Genomic DNA, 21,344 nt, shown 5'->3' with positions numbered 1-21,344 from the left:
TTTTATTTGTGTTTTTATTATTTTGGGATCACGTACATTGGCTAGGCCATTAAAGCTCGGTGAAGTAAAAAAGAAATATATATATATATACATATATATATATATATATATATATTTTTTTTTTTATTTCGTTTTTCTTAAGAGCATAATTCGCAGCAGCGAAGCTGAGAACTTTCACGCTACTTCCGCATGTCGTTTGGTCGGCGACATCTCTGAAGATCGCTGCGCGTTGGCCCTTTGCAGTGAAACTAAACATTAAAATGTGCCGTCTTAGATCAGCCCGGCGATAGAGTACCTTTCGTATCTGTGCTGCGCTACATAGAGTGAAATCTTCTGATGCCGCTGATTGCAAAATGTTGCGCAAACAGATTTTGCAACAGCAGCTGTTATGTGTGCTACGCGGCGCCATTCTACGCCGCGTACTTGTCTGTCAGCATTTCGAAAAAGAATGTTATGAGAGCCATGCTGATGCCCAATACCCAGACAAGCAAGATGCCAACGAAGTTGGACATGCCCAGCATGACCGGCTCAGTGTCTATGTCGTCTTGGCCGCCGCCTAGCATTGTGCTCTCGACCAGTTGCTGGATCTTCAGGTTGAGATTATCGGCCACAACTCGGTACTCCCAGTACTTGTCGAAGCCGGACGAGTGCCAGCGATAGACCAGTTCATTGAAGCGCTCCAGCAGCGGCCAGAGTCGCGGCACAAAGGCCACCGTATACTGATAGTAGAGATCCTCCTGCATGATCACCATGTGCTCAATGGCCTGCTCCGTTAGATAGTCGCCAATGGCGAAGTGACCTAAGAATAAAGGAAGTTTTGAATTGGGAATCAGGCATAAGAAATGTGAAAGGCAATTTCCATTTAGCTACCAAAGGGCAAGCGCTCCACGGGGAATCCCATGTGCTTGCCCTGCGCAAGCTCCATTAATTGATCGTCGCTGTAGATGACAAAGTTGTCCAGCAGCTCGTTCATCAGTGGCTAGAATTGAGTGCTTAAGGAAATTTGACCTGGGATATGCTCTGGTGCCACTCACATCATCAGTGCCACGAATCGATGACACCCACGCCTCTGAGTTGGCTGCCCACTGCAGCCGCTGGGCACGCATGCGTTGCATTGTGTCCGCTGCCTCGTCCAGGCTGGGTATGGTCAGTATGCTGGCCAGACCGCCGCCGTAGATGCTCGTAATGATGATGTCGTTGAGGAAGCAGGCGAAGAGCAGCACGCGCACCGTTACAGAACGCACGTTGCTGTTGCCCGCCTGCGAGATGAAGAGCTTGAAGGTCGTAACCAGGCCGAACTTTGTGCTGCGCCACCAGCCACCTCTGGCGGCAGTCGCAGCGAACAGCTGCTGCTCGCTTCTGTGCGCCAGCACCAGGCCGAACGTCTCGATGCTCAGGCAGAACAGCACAGCGGCCCAGAGGGTGGCCTGAAAGGGCTGCAAGGGCAGATACCAGCTGGCGAGACGCATTGGCGCTGGCACCAGGCACGTAATGCCCGAGCGCACCAGATACATGGACAGGTCCAGATAGGTGTAGTCATCGTACCACGAGTACATCGCGCCAATGCATATGTCCGACTTATGCCCGATAATCATGCCCAAGGCGCCGTCGCCCGACATATTCGGATAGATGTTGCCCCAGTCATCGGCGTCAGCTAGGCACAGAGTATTGTATCTCCGATAGATCTAGATTCGAAGTCTACTTACACGTGTCGATCTGCACCGTGCAATTGAATTGGGCACAGAAGCTGAGCACCACCTGGGTCTCAGTGCCATCGATGTGGACTCTGGACAAGCTCGAATTCTCGGCAACTGCCAAATCTCGCGCATTGCTCTGACTGTTCTACACGATTAGATCGCACAATTAGTTCGGCATTCCCGAATGGCGAAACACTCACATATTTGATGACTGTGTAGGGCCTGTAGTCAAAGCCGGCAACGATCAGTTCGCGTCCTTGCAAATCGCTTAGTTTATCCGGAAACAGAGAAGCATTAAGCTGGAACCGCTTCAACCGGGCATCATAGCGATCTAGCAGGATGAGTTGCTCTGGCCTCCCCGCTCTGGGTCCCACATATTTGTTTGTTTTCAGCTCAAAGTCTGTGGCATTCGCATGACCTCGCAGCACAAACAGTATGTTGGGCTGGTCTGAAAATTTGCCTTTTTGCAGTTAAATTTGCCAATTCAAAATTTGATATTTACCCTGAAAAAAGTAGCTGCGACAACAAGTTGCCTCATCCAGCTCCTGTGCCACATGGGCGAACACAAATTTGTTGTGTAACGAGCGCCAGATAGAGTACATAGAAGCCTGTGCGAAGGCGGCCACGAAGCGGGCCATAAGCTGCCCGAAGATCAGAAAACTCTGTGGAATAGAGAAAAGTCAAAGGAGGAAAAGTCTTTTTAGCTGCGTTCCCACCTCGCAGTGTGAGCTTTCAATGGATAGCGTCAGCTTGAGCACCAAATCCTCATAGTTAAGTCCGAGTTCCTTGAGCTGCTGTCTCTTGACTTCTGCGTCGATCACATTCCGCTCGAAGCTGCCTGCCAATCGGTCAATATTGATCGATACAAGGCTGGAGTAGTACCCAGCCGTGTGTTGCGGCTGAAACTCGTAATTCTCCTGCCAAAGCACACAAATCGTGCTGTTCTGCAAATAATCCTTAACTGAAGCCAGACAAAGGTTAACATGTAAATTAGATAAGTTATAGAAGCTGTCAGATATACATAGATATTTACTGATTAAGTTTAATATCAGCGTCCAGCCGCTGTCCATGGCTCTGTCTGTGGCCCTGGCTCTGACTTAACTGAATGGAATTGAATCGTTTGGGCCAACCCATTGCCAATTGGATAATTATTGGCATACAGAATTTGCATTGAAATTTGTTTGTTCATGTGCTCAAATTAAGCAATTTGCCAATTCGACTCTAAACAGCAACAAATTTGATTGGGTAATGAAAAGAATTTCTAGAATAAATATGGCAACTATATAACAGTAGATCTAACAATTCTAAATATTGACTAATATAAATATAAATATAAAATAATAAATATAAAATTAAAAAAATAAACTTGCAGTTGGGTGCCAACGACTGCTTAATACTCGTTCACATAGCCAAAAATAATTAAATTTTTTTGGAAAATCTCAAGAGAAAATCTGCAGCTAGTGAAGTTGATTTACTGGCTCAAAAATTTTAAATTAATATTAGTTATTTAAAATCGGATGCTTTACTTGCACAAACCAATATACGCCTTTCGCTTGCTGAACGAGTATTGTCTTTTTTATATAAATTTGTATAAAAATATCTTTTCATAAACTTCTAAATTCCCACTAAGCGTCAAAGCAAAGAATTTATTTTGAAATTATAAAAGAAAAAACTTTTAAAAAATTACTTAAATCATTTGAATTCCTAGCCCAAAGCCAAACAATTATATTTGCAGAGCTATTAAAGTGTATTCGGAAATACTTGAAGCAATTACATTTTAGAATCAATAAACGTTTTGTTGTTCAGCAATTTTATTTACGTTTGGAATGCAAGACAAATGCGAAATACGAAACGCGAACATAATTACAGATCTTGATAATCTAGGAAGATATCAAAGTTTTGTTTTCAGTTGCTTAAGCGAAATTGTAGCATTTTGAGCAGACAATGCGGAAATTAATAAAAAGCGAAATGCGTACAGCAGAGCCAAAGCCAGAGCCAGACTCAGTTCCACAGACACGAAGACAAAGAGTCGAAAGTTGTTGAAAAGAAAGAAATTTTAATTGATTTCAAACGAGAAATTAAATGCGGTAATACCGAAGCACAAATACGAACACGTGTAAGTAGCCATGTTAGCCCGAAAGTCTATTATCGAAGGGAAAACACTGCAAGCACTGCAAGGGTCAAGTCGGACGGATGGACGGACGCTCGCTCTCTGCCACTTTCTACGACTTGGGGCACTTACCGGCAGGCGGGGGCTGCCACTCCAAGCCCGAATCAGAGCGTGACACCTGCATTTGTTAAATGCTTGAGCTTGGCTCGAATCATGCAATCAAAGACGATTTCAATCTCATCTAAAGAAGTTTTTGAGCTCAAATTCTTGACTAAAAAAAATAAAAATCAAATTTACGAGTGAGACTTATGTTTAGCTGCTTAAAAGTTAATTTTAGTATAATTTTGTTATCTACGTGGGTTGGTAGTAGCAGGTGCTGCTTGAGTATTGCGTGCATCAGCTGCAGCCATGGCCTTTGCGCTTGTTACCAACTTTGCTGCTGGACTTCTTGCAGGCTAGAACTCTGGTCAATTCCAGGAATACTTTTCTGCTTTTTACTGTGTGATTTTTTAACGCTTTTATTTTGAGTTCCAACTGGTATATGAAGTCCCTCGTTGCGCTGCTCATGCTTGTCTAAGCACAGCAGGAAAAGCATGCCAGGCTGGTCCTTCTGCGAGTCACCTTCTAGACTCCAGAGCTTGCACAGATTAAGTAATTACCTCCACTTAAACCGAAATCTCTCGAAGTGATTGCTGTATAGAGTTCTATCCTATTATCATGGCGAAAGATCGCTGCTCATTTCAGTTGACAATTGAGTCGCTATGAAGGCTATGTGCCAACTTGAATTTATCCTTGCTAACAAGGACTTTCAGATGAGCAACGTCAAGTAATGTTGCCTTCTTTTTGTAACCTCATTCATCTAATAATAATAATAATAATATTAATAATAATAATAATAATAAAAATAATAATAATAATAATAATAATAATAATAATAATAATAATAATAATAAAAATAACAAAAATAATAAAAATAATAATAATAATAATAATAATAATAATAATAATAATAATAATAATAATAATAAAAATAATAATAAAAATAATTATAATAATAATAATAATAATAATAAAAATAATAATAAAAATAATAATAAAAATAATAAAAATAATAATAATAAAAATAATAATAATAATAAAAATAATAATAATAAAAATAATAATAATAAAAATAATAATAATAATAATAATAATAAAAATAATAAAAATAATTATAATAATAATAATAATAATAATAATAAAAATAATAATAAAAATAATAATAAAAATAATAAAAATAATAATAATAAAAATAATAATAATAATAAAAATAATAAAAATAATAATAATAAAAATAATAATAATAAAAATAATAATAATAATAATAATAATAATGATATTGACATAGATTTTTTACTCCAGTAAGTTTAGTGTCTAGTGCTGCACGTAGATCCGTTTAAGTTAGTGGATTTCGTTTTCTTTGCCTCATTCTTTGCCTATCCCTCAGCTATCCCTGTTAATAATAAAAGCAAAAAAAAATAAAAATATTATTTATAACCCTAAATGCAATAACTTCTATACAAACTGCGTATTAAGTTTAAATTTCTGGAATATTTTCCCATCTATAAATCATTTGTATTAGTCGAGACAAAAATGTTGTCTTCTTCTTCTGCTTTTATCTCTGATATTTGTTGAATTTTTGATATCAAACAAAAAAAAGAGGCGTTGACATAAAATACGTCAAATCATAAAAGTTTTTGTTAGTCTTAAAATTTCGTTTGTGGGTTTCGCAAAGTCCATTGTGCGGGAATTGCTTTCCTATTGTCGCGCAGCAGGTTTTTGGCTGACAAGTTCGGGTTTCATTAGCTTTGGCTTAGTGGCGACAATAAACTGATTTGGCCAAACAGAAGTTGACACAATTTTTCCATTGAGCGCTCATAATGTGTGTTCCATTCAGCTCTGGATTGGGGGCAATCAAGAGGCACAGCAGAGCTGAATAAGTTAAGCTCAGAACAGACGAAAATAGTTACGTATTAGCGGGTCAAGCGGAGATCCATTTATCTATATAGTGAAGATGATATCTGACTGAAGCTCTGTCTCGCTGTTTGCATATATGGCTAAGTGCTTTGCTCATTGAGTTGGCAGACGAAGCCTCAATCATAATTATCGAAACACTCAAATTAACAACAATAAACAAAAGAACGATCGTCACCATGGATCGGTGCCCAATTAGGTAATACCAATGTCAACTCCAGTAATCGAACGCAGCTCGTTTCGCTGGCCGATCAAGGCACTAGTCGAAGGTGTCGCTGATTGTGATTTGAGCCAACCTTGCGAAAGGTTTTTATCGATCTGAGCGTATCGCTGTCAACAATAATAATTATTTAGGGAATTATCAAAAATGTGTTCAGGTATAGCTATATTTCCTTACTTTACAAATGTATTCATTATTTTCAAGGAAAATAATATTGAAGAGAAAAAAAATGTTTTTAGGATAGAAATTTGAGATTGGGGTTATAGATCATATTCATTCAGCTCGGAAAATGTTTGAGCTGAACTAAAATGACTTTAATAACAATCTGAATTGGAAAAGAAAAAATTCAATAGTTGTAGGTATAGGATCTACGTATAAAATTTAAAATTTTAGGTTCTTAAAACTCCCGAGATCAAGAATGTTTCATATATGGATAGTAAGATAGGCAGACAGACAAAGGAACGGATGGGCAGACAAAAATACAGCCAAACAGAAGGACTGACGGACTGATGGATTGACAAGCAGACAGACAGACAGAGAGGCGGACCTTTGGTCGGGCGGACAGACATACGGACGGACGGATGGTCGATCGATCGGTCGGTCGATCGGTTGGACAGTCGGACAGAAAAACAGGCAGATCGACGATCGGATAGACAGAAATACAAACAAATGGAGGGACAGACAGAGAGTCGAATGTTGATACTGATCATTGCTGATCACTCGCACTGATCATAAGTACACTCACTACAAAATATATTATGAATTCCCATTTCCCAATAGTTGAAGATATCAAAATGGTTCAATCCAGTCTACCAAAATGGAAGTTGATATTTATAAAAAATATCATATTTAAAATTGAAATTAATTAAAAGAAATTCAAAGTTTTTTTTTATTTTTTAATTAAGATTTATTGTTAGGCTCGACTGTTCTTCATTCAATTAATCTTAAGATTGTCTGCGTGATACATATCAAATTATAAATTGTTGTGGAGCTCGCTTTGTATAGATCTGTGAACGTAGACTGAGGAACCATAAGTACGACGATCGTTATGGCGCATTTGTAGATTTGTAGATTAAGTGCCTGGTTAGAGCTGCACGGCGCATTAGGTTTTTCACTTTCGAGCCGGCGTCGGGGCTTTTCTTTCGTTGGGCCTAAATGTCAACGGCGCTGCGACGGCCAAATCGCGACTGCGTTTGGGCCATGATTGCCCGCAGCGCCGGCGATGAAATCATAAATTAATCTTGCGATGTGAGCCGAGAGCTGGGAGCTGCACAGATTCAGTTTAATGGAATTACATTTGCTTCGTATACAATACTTATTTGTTATGAGATCATTTCTCTGACTTTTTTTTTGTTTTCTGTTTTCTGTTTTTCTTCTTTTGCCTTTTTCGTTTTGCTTAATTTAATGAATGAAAAGTCGAAAAATTTCTTGCTGCACCGATTTCAGCCGCGTTTCACTTTTCATTGAACCCCCCGCCCAGTTTGGACATGGTTGACTGTTTGGGCCGTATTAGTTGTAATGTTTTGGAGCGTCCGACTCATGCGTAATCCTTTTGTGGGCGCTTGTCTTCCGTTTCACGTAATTGCACAAGCTGCGAACGCTGCCGATGCCGATGCCGGTGACGCCCAAAATAGCTAAAAAGACAACAGCAACAACAACAAGCCAAACCATTGCATGCTCTCGGCCATAAACGGATAAGCACGAACGTACGAATTAAGCTGTTCATTGGTAGCCAGTTAGCCATCATATCTATAGCCATCGCATAAAACCGTGTACTACAAATGTATGAATATATTGAAATATATGAAGTAGAGTACCTTATGCAATGCTCCGTTCATCCATAATCAATCACTTCATAACATCCTTTGCTCACTGTGCTTCGTTAGCGTACGTTGCTGCTACATACACAAACAATTATGTATATATATACAAACATATACACATACATAGCATACATGTCTGCTAACAAAGGTCAATTTGTGTTTTTTCTTTTTCATTGCCGTTACTCGAAGACAGTTTGGCAATCCGCTATACATGTGTGTGTATATTTACAGCTATACAAACGACAAGTATACGTAGGCAGCAAATACAAATGTATAAATAGATTTCTTGTTCTAACATCCAATTGTGGTCATTGCCCGAGTTGTCTCTGATTGTATTTGTGTATGCTTGCAAATGCAGCACATGCAACCAGATCATACAATCTGGGAGACATTTGCTATTGACAGAGGCTGGCACATCAAACCGATTTCATACGCAACTGGAGCATTAATTTTTTGCGTTTGTTTACAACTTCATGCGACATGTTGTATTCGAAAGAAAGCCTGGCATACACAGACGCAGCGCTGCCCTTGGCTTCGATTTGCTTACAACCGCACACAGCAGGTTCGAACCTAGCTGACGCCAAGCTGGCTTGCAGACGCCGATCGAGCCGTTCACACAACAGTTTGAGCCGATCTTTCGTTAACGAAACAACGTCGCGCATCGCAGTCGAGTAGAGTTCGGGTTTTGAGCCGCAGCAAAGAAATTAAGTTGACGTCGCGTTGATTTGCATAATCATGAAGAGGTGCAGCGAGTGCCGAGAGTCAAGTGGAGTATGATTGGCCGCGTTTTTCTATTGCCGATCAATGAAGCTGCAACAAAGACTGAACTGCGCAATTGGACCATCAGCATTTGCATTAGAATAGCCCGAAACAGGGCGGCTCTGTTGATGTCAGTGACTGCGACAGTGACTGCGACTGTGACTGTGAATGTGTTTGTGACTTGTGAAATGTGAATTGTGAATCTGTTGCAATTTGATTTGTTTGTTTGAAAAGCTTTTTTCTTTGAAATACGAAAAAAAGATACATGTGTGCCCCTTGCATCTTGGCCAGATCAAGATAAGCAAAAAGTGAAACTCTCGAAAGGCGCGCCTGGAAAATGCCCATCGGCAAGGTGCCGCAGGCGCCAAGCCGCAAACCGTCGACCAGCGAGTGCATGGACAGCACGATCGATTCGCGTATGTCGAACAGCGAGCTGCTCCCCATGGAGCTGCTCAAGGTGAACTATGTGCACCAGTGCAAGCAGGCCATGATGCACAAGTCGAACGAGCCGATGCCCACGCCTCACCTGAACAATCCGGCGCGCTTTGTCGGCTATCGTCGCCAGCCGCCGCAAATGCACAGCGTCACACAGGTGAACACGCGCAAGTCTGTGCCTGTGCCCGTGCCTGCCCTGCCACCGCCCACGGTTGAGTCTTGGCTGCTGCTGGCCAAGCAGGCCAAGCAGCCGGCGCCGGCAGAGGCGCAAAGGCGCTCAGACGACTTGGACTGCTGCTGCTCCCGCTCAGGTTGCTCCTGCTCCGACTCCAACTCGGACGTCACCGAAGCCAGCACCGTGACGCCGGACTGCGAGAAGTCACAGAGCTGGAACTATCGCGACATACGTCGCGACTTGGCACGTGCCGGCGCAGCAGCCGGCATCCGATCCCGTGCCGATCGCATAGCACGCATCGAGCGCCGGGACTGCCAGGCCGACGAGGCCGAGTGCACGGCATGCCTACGCCAGCCGGAGCCCGTGCGCCGGCTGGCCCCATCCGCCATGCCATCCAGCAGCAGCCGCGTGCCCCTAAGATCGCGCATACCCAAGCCGCTGCAGCAACGCAACGAGCCGTCGCCCAACAGCGAGGCGAATGCGCAGCTGCAGCGTCGGGTGAAGCAGCTCTTCCAGCAGGACATGGCCTACAACCATAGCGCTGCGCCCCGCTGGATGTTCCAAAAGGCTGGAGATGCCCAGGGCCATGGCCCCACAGCATCCTCACCGCTGCAGCCTAGAGCCAAGCTGGAACGGGTGCACATACGCAAGAAGCGCCAGCCGCTGCACATCGTCAATCAGCTGGCAAGTGACGGCGCCAGAGAAGCCGCAGCTGCAGCTGCTGCTGCCGCCGAGTGCAGCACAAGCTACAAGCTGCAGCATCAGAACGCGAATGCCAAAGGGATGCAGGTCGAACGCGCCAAGCGCTTCTCGCTGGAGAGCTGCTCAGACTCTGGCGTCTCGTCGTCCAACGACGCCAAGGAGCAGCACGCGAAGCAAACGAATCTGCAGCGCAGCGACAAGTGCGTCAGCTGTGTCCAAGTGCCGGACATCCAGTTGCCCGAGAAGCACAAGCAATACGAGCGAGCAGCGGGCGTGGCACAGCCCAGGGCACATGCCGATCCCAACGATGTGCAGAACTTTGCCAAGAAAAACGTGACCAAGGCGACCCCCAACGAGCTGCTCACGGCTGCCGCTGGGCAGGTGAAGCAGTGCAACATCGAGAAGGAGCGCAAGCTGAACAGCCTCAAGCAGCCGAAGACGTCGACGACCACCATTAGCATCGATGACAGCTGGGTGCAGGAGTCCATCGTGGATCCCTGTGATGACTACATGGACACCGACTCGCTGATGCTGCCGCCAGCAGCGCCCGCGCGGCCCATTGCCAGGCACAGCAACAACAACAGCGTCAAGATCTTCGTCTGCAGCAACGGCGACGGGGACGGCGATGGCCAGGGCGAGCGGCTCCCGCGGATGGGCTCTGCAGCTTGTGCCTTGGCAGCGTCGTCATGCACCTCCACATCGTCCTCCGGCTGTGGCGGCTCAAGTCGTGACACCAGCTCGTTGTGCGAGTCCGAGCAGGATTGCTGCTCGTGCTCCGGTCAGCAGCCGAGCTGCTTGTCCAGCGACTGCTGCAATGCCATCGGCGGCGTCTTCTGGAACAATGCCTGCTACGATGTCGAAGCTGACGTTGGCGTTGGCGTTGGCGCCAACTGCTGCTGCAGCATATCCAGCTGCGACGATGACGATTGCTCCTACTACGCCGGCGACTTCAACGTCAAACTGGATCACATTCCGGGCCGACGCGGCGAGCTGCTCGCACGTAACAATAAGCTGCTGCGAAAGGTAGGAATTCCCGCGCCACTCCAGGCCCACTAATTATACACCTCTAATTAGGCGGAAGCCACAAACAGTTGTAGCTCCGTTTCCGCTCTCCACAGCGCCCACTCTCCATGCAGATGTGCATCGACTGTTTCCTAGGCCAACGCCTTTATTAGCCCAGCTGAGTGGCTGTGGCCCATTGCACGACTTGACAGCTGCAGCCAACTGTTTGCCTCTCGAGTTGGCTTAGAACTTGTGCTTCTCTTGGCCATTGGCAAACATTTGCCAACTCCCACTTGGCTGCTAACTGAGCGTTTAGCAGCTGTTTGCGAAATATTCCCACTGCAAGAGGCGATCCTTTGGGGCGTATTGAAGCAATTAATTAGCATTTAATTAGGCAAACTAATCTGCAGCATGTTGACCTCGTTTCGGGCTTGTTTAAGAAATTATTTAAATATATTAAATTATAAAGAAGTTGAACTCACTAAACTGGTGTAAGGATTGCCCAAAGAGTTGCCTTAGTCTAAACTTAGCTCAGCAAATAGAACTTGAAGCAGAGAGTCAGGGTATCTCCTAGTCGGTCACTGCTGTTGCAGCTCTTTTCCATGTTTGCTTTATCAGCGGAAATGTCACAAAATTTGTTTTTCCAGAGCCAAAAAAAATAAATAAATAAAAATAAAAATAAAAAATAAAATTAAAATATAATCTTAATCAAATTGAGGATTTGAATGCAAACTTGATTTGTTGCTGTTGAAACTCGCTAAGCCACAAAGCGGACAAAGTGTGTATAATCCCTCCCGATAGCAAGACTATATCCTGAAGTTGTTACAGTTGGAAAACTGTAAAATTTAATTTGATTTTTAAGCTAATCGAGCTGCTGTGCCTCGAGTGGTTGGATATTTTCAATGCCTGCGACAGGCATTAGAGCTCGATTGACTACTTTATTATATTATTATTGCTTTACAGTTTAATATATATTAAGATTGAAATCAAAATTATTCAAAAATGCCTATTTCATAATGCAATAAAATCAAATTTCTTTACAATCTTGAGCAAGCTTTAACGAGCTATGCTTTTCGCTCAGTGTCTCAGCAAGGCTTAGTAGAATAATGGAATAATATATATGTCATAAAGAATGACTTATAGATATGCATACTATATATCATTGATTTATATCTTAAGATATATAATCTGGCTTGCAAATGTCTAAGTTTTTTATAAATTAGATATAAAAAACTTCATTCGGAATTCTATAATTTTTAGAATTTGCATAAGCAATATATGAAGATTTGCAAGCTATTTTCCATCTTCACTTTTAATATGATATATATATATGATATATATATATATATATATATATATAATATAATATATATATATATATATATATATATATATATATATATATAATATAATATATATTTATATATATATATATATTATAATTATATATTATATATATATTAATTAACTAAATATTTGTATTCAAATTAAGCGCATTTAAATTTGGATAACTTATTTTAGAAGAAGAAGCTTAAATATTTATTATTATAAATATTAAATATTCAACTAACCATTACATATATATTTTTATTTATTTATAATTTATTCATATTTTCTTAAATTAAGTTTTTAAGTCAATTATAATTTAAACTTTGCTGAAGCTTTTCTATGCTCAACATAAAACTTCTCAGTCAAGGCATTTGTTAACAGTTGAAACAATTTCAATTTGACTAAGCTATATATATATATATATATATATATATATTATATATATATGTATTATATATAAAAATATATTTATATCTACATTTATCTACACCTCATTCGCATATATCTATCTATTTCACATTCGCTTCAATTTGCATTAAAAACTTAGTCACATTTAAATATCAAATATATCAAATAATATTTTAATATTATGCTCCATTCATTTGTATTGCAATCTCATAGATTTTGTTATATAAAACAAAAGTTTTATGGAGAAGAGAAAGTGAATCAATAGAGTTTGAATTGTTTGATTGAAACTGAAAATTTGAATATTTTTGCTGGCTAAAAAGCTAAAGAGAACATATCAATCTGCTGCACTAGTTCAGCTCCAATATTTATAGATAGAAATTTCTAAAATTTTACTTAGAGTTAAGATTCATATCTCTTCAATGTGCCAGTCGAGCTGAAAATACGGAAATTATTATGGGACTCACACGCTGCTGGCAGGGCAAGGCATGCTCCAATGACACGAACTGAAATTAAACTAGATACATGAATATATGAGTATATATATATATGTATATGTGTGTGTATATATATATGTTAGCTGCACAAGTATAGGTGTGAATAGGCATGTGTGCAAAAGGTATGTGAGGCATTACCTAACCGAACGAGTCTCATCAAAGGTGAAGGTGGCGTGTAATATTTGCTGGCGTGTGGCAGGAAGCAACGATTCATTAATAAATACAAAAGCAAAAAACAAAAATATTTAGCGAACCAACAACAGCAGCAACAACGGCAAACACTTCAGCATTTGATTTGGTTCGTTGTGGTTTTCATTTTGCGGTTTCATAACAAATTACGAAGACACTAGACATTTTTACATACCTAGCTATATATACATATATATATATATATATATATATATATATATGGTCTTCATTAACATTAGTCTATTGGTATATTATTATGTGTGTGTGTGTGTGGCATAACTGTTTAACTAGTTAAACTTAAATAATTGTCAAGCAAAGACTCGTCTCTCTGTCTCTCTGTCTGTCCGCCGTCCACTTCAACTTTAAGCGACAATTTACGCCAGCTCTTGCCTCCCCCTTGAACGTACCTGCACTGCCACCTGGTATCGCACTCTCTTGCCTGACTCTGACTCTCACTCTCGCGTTGGTGCGTGCCCGTGCATTTACCGTTAATACCTTTCACTTTCCCTATTGTATCGAACGTCTTGGCCATTCAGAAACTTATATGGATTTGCTGAGAGAATTCAAGAATCTTTAAATGGCTTTGACACTTAGCTCTAGCCATGGCTAAGACACATCACATTCGACTGGTTCATCAATCCACGAATTCCAATCTTTATGATCTAACGGTACCAGACTCAAGCAACCCAATTTCACTGTGACTCTGCGCGCTTATTGGCCTCGATTTGGACCCAGTCAGCGCTCCAATTCCGAGTCAGCTGCGAGCTGCGCCAGTTTAATGCCCCAACTTTGCGACCTTCACTTCTTCACCCAAAATAAATGTTTGATGTTTTGTCACTTTTGTATTTGCCTTGTCCATGGCATCGCAGCGTCGCTCAAGTGGCGCGCCAGGCGTCACGCATGCGCGTTGACTTGTCGAAGAGAGCTTGGTTTTTTCTACAGTTGTCAGTTTTCTATGAACACCTCGTTAATTAATTATGCTGGCTCTCACTTTTGATGAGCCTACACTATTTATTAGAGCTCATCATCATTGCTTGGTCTATATTAGCTCAAATATATATCAAGTTTGTATAGCCTGAGCCCATTGGCAATGCAGACACATAAAGGAAGGCGCGACAGCTGCCAATAAGTATATATATATATATGCCTGATCAGCTTGAACAGCATGGCAAGCGAATCGATTTCTATGAGTCCATCAGAGACTCTTTCATTGCTCATATCTCGTAAACTACCAAAGCTATAGACTTGATATTTGAAATATATATTCTTGTATACGTAATACAGCAGAAGCATAAAACTTTTCTCTCAAACTCATTTCAGCGCTAACAAAAATCGATCTATCAACCTAATTTGATTTAAGATATTTCCTGCATTGCTCTGAGCTCAGCTTCTAATTTCTTAGCAATGCTTAGAAAGTAAATCAAATTGAAATGAAAATGAAAGAAGACAAGCAGAAACGTAGCCAGCCGAAAAGTGAAGATCATTAGACCTTGTTATGAACAATGAATGCGCCAGTAAGAACTGAGTTAACTGAGTTAATTCTGACAGCCGAGCCGAGCCGAGCCGAGCAGCTCGAGTCTGCAATTAAAAGCAGAAACAGACTGTGAGCAGCTAACTTGGCCAATTGGGCAAAGTTAGAAAGCGCCAAGGCTAGGCAGCAATTATCTAATAGACGCTGGCTAAGGCGACTATGAGGTTAAAGTAGCTGAAGTAATTAAAACCCTCCCACAGCTTAGAACCACCAACGTCCAGCACTAACTGGGTAATTAGACTAGAGTTGCTCAAGCCAAGTTGGCCCGTCTTTTCGGTACATGAAACCAAAAAAGCGTGCAGCGCCCATGGAAAGTCAAGCGAGTTGACCCAGCGCACAGCCGAGCAGTCGAGCAGCCGAACGACATCGGCCCAGCGCAGCGAAAGTGGTAGCAGAAAGCCAACCAAGTTGGCCAAAACAGACGCAGAGACAGACACAAAAAAGAACCGTTTTCCACATTTAAATAAACGTCGTCTAGTTAGAAAAGTCTCAGCGCTCGGTTAGCTGTCGAAACCTGAAGATTTGTCCAAAAATCGCTGCCGGCCGCAAGATCTATGCCAACCGTTGTGTCTTCTATTAGCAGGTCTCTGTTTTAACTTCGTGTCTTTTTCTATGTTTTTATTTTCAGTTCTGTTGCCTTTAGTAGCGCTTAGCGCCTAGTGCTTGGCGTGTTTGGGGCTAAGTTCATGAGCTGCCCATGAATCGTGTCATATTTCCACAGTCACCTCAATCGGCATTACCTTTAGATAACTATATTATATATATATATAATTCGTTTATTTGCAGACTGGTATACATGAGTTACGACCCAGATCCATGGATGGTGTCATTGACTCGGGCGTTTCGTTAAATGGCGACAGCGGCTCGAGTCCAGACAACGGCGAACACCTGCAGAATCAACAGGTAAGTCAATAATTTAATTAGATATGAGTAATATATATTAAATAAATTTAAAAATATAATTTAATTTAATCACATTGTATTTATTCAATTTGTATTTATTTTTGGCATATTAATTTCATTAAATTATAATTTTTATTAAAAGATTCAAAATATTTCTTTTATTTTTGCAAATTAAATTAAAAATATATAAAATACATAAAAAAAACTTTCAAAAATATTGCTTACATTTGTTATATTTATTTTAAAAAAATTAAATAATAAATAAATTTTATTTTTTTAGTGCATAAAAAATGGCAAATTATAGAAAAGAAAGAAAGAAAATAATAATCTTTACTTTTGAAAAAACTTTTTGGAAGTTAAAAAAAAAAAACAATTTGAATTAAAATATTTAATATTTTTAAAAATATTTATATTGGCTATAAAATGTTTATTTTATTTTATTTTATTTTTAAACAATTTCAAACTATTTAAAATTACTAATAATTGAAATAATAATAATGCTAAAAGAGCTTAATAAAAAGCTTTATAGTTTGTTTATATTCTGCTTAAAACGACTCATTTTTAAGCTATTATTAAATTGCTAATTTAAATATTTTTATTTAATTTCAAAAATAAGAATCACATTGTATAAAATGTCGAAAATGCTTTTTGTTAGAGCAAACATCGCCTTCTATAAATTATAAAAATAGAATCCAAGTGTGTTTATGTTCTTTAATCAAATCATGCGAATTTTAAAACTCTCAAACATGATCACACATTATTACAAAAATTTTATAAGCAGTAGCTAAATTTTGCAACTTCAATAAAACTTCAAGCAACAGTGGATAAATTGGTGGAAACCGTTTATCTATTCATAAGATTTCGTAACGCAAAAGTTTTTATCGCAAATTGAAAACAATAGGTGTCTATGTTGTTCAACTTTTAATTCTGCTCACTTTCAATGGATTCAGAACTTAAGCACTAAATATTATATATTAAAGTTACGATTTCTAAATACAGTTCATATTATGTTGATTGATAGTAATAATCAGGTATTTAAGCCAAATCAGCCGTCGATTATGGATGGATTCAACTAAGATTTTTTTCTGCTTCGCTTATCATTTTCAGGATGCTGAGGCGAGAAAGCTTAAACAGGGTCATGTGCTGTCCGAGCTGTTGGAGACGGAGCGTATCTATGTGAATGAAATGAGTTCGATTCTAAAGGTAAATATGAAATGTAATACATAGAAACAGAGAGGTGGATAGAGAGACAGACATAAGTAAAGAGAGACTTAGGTAAAGAGAGACATATAGAGAGAGGGAGATATTGATAGAGATAGAGGGAAAGAGAGAGAGTGAGCCAACGGTTTAAGCCTGCTCAAAAATCATGCTGCATGAAATCTGAGTCTTGGAAACTGCCCAGTGGCCAGCGAACTGGGACCAATTCGAGTCTCTACAGAGCTGAATGGGTTCTTGGCTGGTGCTCAGCAGCGCTTGAATGCCCCGGCTTGTAATTAGTGCATTAAAACCATTAGGCTATATGTGTGGCAGCGCCATCGAACTAAGAAGATTCCATACATAATTTGTTACTGATTCTCGGGCTTCTGGCCTACAGCCCCCAGCCAAGCTGCTGGCAATCATTTAGCGATTGGCTCTTGCGCGCGACGGTACGAGTCCACGGCAGCTCGACTTGCATACGACCAGAATCAGCCGCAGACATGCGCTACGGGGGCTACGATCTGAGAAAAGCCTCAAAACCGAAGACGCCGGTTGCGCAAAGCTCATTCCGGCTGCGACGGGTGCAGAATACGGCATGCAATATAGTCGGACGATTTAATCTTAGGCTCGGAGATTCGCTCATCAAACGCTTCAACTTGCCGTTGGCTGAGGCCGTTGAGCCACGCGAGTCGCCGCTGTCGTTTCAAGGCTCGCTCTTTGACTCGCAGGCGTCCTGCGGCGGTCTGAGCTATCGTCCTGCGGACTTTCGGCCACGCTTCGAGTCCTTTAGCCCGGATCTAGGCAGCAACTACATATTCGGCACGAACTTGTGCAACTTTGCCACACACAATATACTTAATGGCAAGTCGACGATCAAGATTATCAATAGCCTGCAAGAGTGCGAGGAACGTGAGATCTGCGATAGCGATCGAGAGCTGGTTTACGGCGATAAATTGCTGCAGGAGTCGGCCACCTGTCCGATCACAGCCTATAATAGTCTGCAACGCTTGAAGGATCAGCGACGCACCATCTTCAAGGAGCTCATCGAGCTGTCCAGCTGTGACGAGTCGCTGGAGTATCGATTGGTCAAGGACTATCTGGAGTCGAACAGCTACTCGGAAATAGAGAACGATACCGAGTTCAAGGACTATTTGCAGCGCAAGAACTACATGGATATTCTGGCATATCTAGAGGACAGCGAGCCCAAGAGCCTAATGTCCGTTTCGTCCTCGTTGGCGCGGGCTCAAAGCTCCCTGGGCTCGCTTAACAATGCCAAGGTGCTCTCGACACCCAAGTCACTGAAGGGTCCTAAGCAGGTGCCCGCACTGGATGCTCAACTGTGCAGCTCCTGCCGTTCCAGCTGGCAAAACAAGATCAAGCCTAGCGACAATCGGCAGCCAACGCGAACTGAATCGGGCCTAGAAACGGCCTTGACCAAGTCAACAACAGATTGGAGTAGTTCATATCATGAAATACTCAACTTCTGTCGACGGTTTTTCGAGGAGAGCTTTAGCGATGCCAAGGAGCTGCCCGAACTGCGGAACACCAAGTTCAAGGCGTCCAAGTACAAGCAGCTGCTGCTGGATTTTGTCGTGGCCCAGGGCTATGCCAATGTCGAGCAGTACGTGGAACAGAAATTTGGCCAATTCATAAGCAGCAAGATAAACGCCTTCTGTGATAATGTAACTCCAACTTGAGAGAGCTCTAGAGGCCATTTCGAAATACTATAGCGAACTGCTTTGGTTCTCTCTTTTCAGGGCTACTTTGACCAAATGCAATCTGACGAGCTGATGCACCTGGTTCCGGCCAGTCTGCAAGGCAAGGAGGAAATACTTTTTGGCAATCTGCATGAGCTCTACACATTTCACAACGAGGTCTTTCTCAAGGACCTGGAGAACTGCATTTCGACCACGGAACTTGTCGCGCTGTGTTTTGTGCAAAGGGTAAGTGAGATCGAATGATGTCGAATTAGGAATTCCCTGACTTATATCTCTCTGTACTTTCAGCGTGATACCTTCTACAGGCTGTACTCGTTCTATTGCCAGAATATACCACGCTCTGATCGTCTGCGTGAAACGCTTGTCGACACCCACCTGTTTCTGCAGGAGTGTCAAAAGAGATTGGGTCACAAGCTGCCGCTGGCTGCTTATCTTCTGAAGCCCGTGCAACGCATCACCAAATATCAGTTGCTGCTGAAGGATCTGTTGCGCTTCAGCGACAGCGGCAGCTGCACCAAGGAGCTGCAGAAGGCGCTCGACTGCATGCTGATTGTGTTGAAATGCGTCAATGATTCCATGCACCAAGTGGCTATAACAGGATTCCCAGTAAGCACTCATAATCCATATGGCTGACAGTCATCTATATCTCTGCTCTTGTCCTTAGACCGATCTGGCACAGCAGGGCGAGCTGCTGCTGCAGGACTCGTTTCAGGTGTGGACCGAGTCGAAGAAGGATATACGCCTGCGCATCAAGCCACAGCAGCGACACATCTTTCTGTACCAGAAATCGTTGCTCTTCTGCAAGCAAACCTCCAAAGCGGGTCACAACAAGAGTACCTACCAGTTCAAGCACCACGTTAAGGTGAGCACCATATGCCTTCCTTCCTTCCTTCCCTTTACAGCCATTAACCGATCGCTTTCGCTGCAGATGTCACAAATTGGTCTGACGGAGTCAGTTCGCGGCGACACCAAGCGCTTCGAGGTCTGGCTGCAGGGCCGCCAAGAGGTGCACACCATGCAGGCGCCTTCGTTGGAAGTCAAGAATAAGTGGGTGGCTGAGATCAAGCGGGTGCTGCTCAACCAGCTCGAGGAACTGAAGGGCGAGAAAATCAAACAGTATGGCCTAAATCATCGCGGGCTCAAGCAAACGACTTCCTGGGACACGCCCAACATTATACTGGGCACGCCGAGTCGAAATATCAGCTGCGATGCATCCTCAGAGTCCTCCAATCGCAACTCCAACTGCAGCAGCGAAGAGAATGGCCCGGCGGCCGCTGCCTGCGCCAACTCGAGCGGCGGCATTGCCGACAGGGATCATCCCGAGGGCTGTGGCTGGAGCTCGGACTATTCAAACAGCGAGGACGAGATCTCCGTGAACGAGGACAACAGCACACCGGTAATTAAAACTTTTGCGCTATAGAAATCAGGTGTTCAGCGGACGCTTCTTATGGTTAATTAAGTTTATTAGTTATAAGTCTTAACAACTTTCGAGCTGATGCTCCATGACGAGGGCAATTCTACTTTCCTTGGCTGTCCTTTCAAGTCCAAGTCTGTCTGTCTCCTTGATATGTAATAACTAACCAAAAGTCGTCATTAAAAGTAGGCAATCCCAAACATATTTAATTAATTTAATTAAATTAAAATATTAAATTAAATAAAAGAAATATTTAGAAGACTTTTAAATATAATTATAAATTATATATACATTGGAATTATTAAGAACTCTGTACATTTCGGTGCGCCGATTAAAATTCTTATATATTTTACTTTAATTTAATAATTTTAATTTAATTAATCATTTGCGTAGCCTTAACAAATCAAACAATTTAATCATTTTTATAGTCTTATCGAATATTTTTGGGTTTATCTTTTTACTTACATGACAAACGCCAAAATAATATTCAATTAAAAATATAAAAAAAAAACACACACACAAACTGTACCATATATCTATATATCTATATATATATATATGTTTCATGTACATATATGCATTTATATATATAACTCAATCGGCGAACGCAGGGCTTTCTGGATCTGCTGACGCAGTGGGCGTCCTATAATAGCGATGGAGCCTCGTCCTCCACGTCCTTTGCGCGGAACACCAAATCCAACTCCAAATTTTATGTTTCCGTTGACCACTGAGGTGGGCTGCCCACAACACATCAAGTATACGTACTGTAGCCGTAGCTGCTAGGTATGACCCCCCTTAGTAGTATGATGCACGCCCTTGCCTTATGTTCGAATGATGCTTGTACTCGTATGCGTCAGCCAGTTATCTATAAGATGTAACACCTGCAGCTCTGTGACTAATCCATAAACACATTCCGTAACTAAACTGGCTCGAATCGTTGTGGCCATCTCTAAACAACATATTCATAAGAGTCAGACACGCATGCCAAGTTCTCATTACTTCTCGACTGCAGCTCATTAAGTGTGTAGGCCTAGTCGTTGGTTATAGATGTTTTTGATATTAGCTGTTATTTAATATATTTTATTTTATTAATATATATATATATACAATAATTTTTAGGCTAGTTAGTATTCAGAGCCTTTTAGCTGGGCGGTCAAGCAATTAGAGAGCTAAGAGTAAGATCAACTTAAATAGTAATGAATGAAAAACTAGGAAGAGAAATGCC

General features: G+C 41.5%; 2 protein-coding genes across 7 annotated transcripts in view; one reads left to right on the top strand and one right to left on the bottom strand.

Moving 5' to 3' along the window:
- The window catches only part of LOC111599992 (guanine nucleotide exchange factor DBS), a 45,572-nt gene that overhangs the window by 22,987 nt on the left and 1,241 nt on the right, over positions 1-21,344 (top strand). For all 6 annotated transcript variants that reach the window (XM_023315888.2, XM_023315887.2, XM_023315889.2 and 3 more), the window contains 6 exons: positions 15,674-15,790; positions 16,898-16,993; positions 18,745-18,930; positions 18,994-19,311; positions 19,370-19,567; positions 19,634-20,101. In XM_023315888.2, the coding sequence (XP_023171656.2) occupies positions 15,674-15,790; positions 16,898-16,993; positions 18,745-18,930; positions 18,994-19,311; positions 19,370-19,567; positions 19,634-20,101 (1,383 nt within the window). The remainder of the gene's footprint in view (positions 1-15,673; positions 15,791-16,897; positions 16,994-18,744; positions 18,931-18,993; positions 19,312-19,369; positions 19,568-19,633; positions 20,102-21,344) is intronic.
- On the bottom strand, positions 273-2,767 carry LOC111599994. Its single transcript, XM_023315893.2, has 8 exons — positions 2,731-2,767; positions 2,414-2,658; positions 2,200-2,359; positions 1,898-2,145; positions 1,707-1,842; positions 1,035-1,654; positions 871-979; positions 273-799 (listed from the first exon to the last, which is right to left on the bottom strand). Exons 1-8 carry the CDS (start codon positions 2,765-2,767, stop codon positions 411-413), a joined length of 1,944 nt encoding a protein of 647 aa, XP_023171661.2. The 3' UTR covers positions 273-410.

This window comes from Drosophila hydei, unplaced genomic scaffold, assembly GCF_003285905.1.
Source record: "Drosophila hydei strain 15085-1641.00,03,60 unplaced genomic scaffold, DhydRS2 tig00008130-arrow-arrow-pilon, whole genome shotgun sequence".
In the NCBI taxonomy this organism is placed as follows: Eukaryota; Metazoa; Arthropoda; class Insecta; order Diptera; family Drosophilidae; genus Drosophila; species Drosophila hydei.
Note: the sequence above shows the minus strand (reverse complement) of the source record. Positions and strands in the feature narration are given on the sequence as shown.

Coding starts and splice junctions, on each gene's coding strand:
- LOC111599994 (XM_023315893.2), bottom strand. CDS start 2,767: ATGGACAGCGGCTGGACGCTGATATTAAACTTAATCA. Junction 2,360..2,413: donor TTGAAAGCTCACACTGCGAG/GTGGGAACGCAG, acceptor TCTATTCCACAG/AGTTTTCTGATCTTCGGGCA. Junction 2,146..2,199: donor TCGCAGCTACTTTTTTCAGG/GTAAATATCAAA, acceptor GCAAATTTTCAG/ACCAGCCCAACATACTGTTT.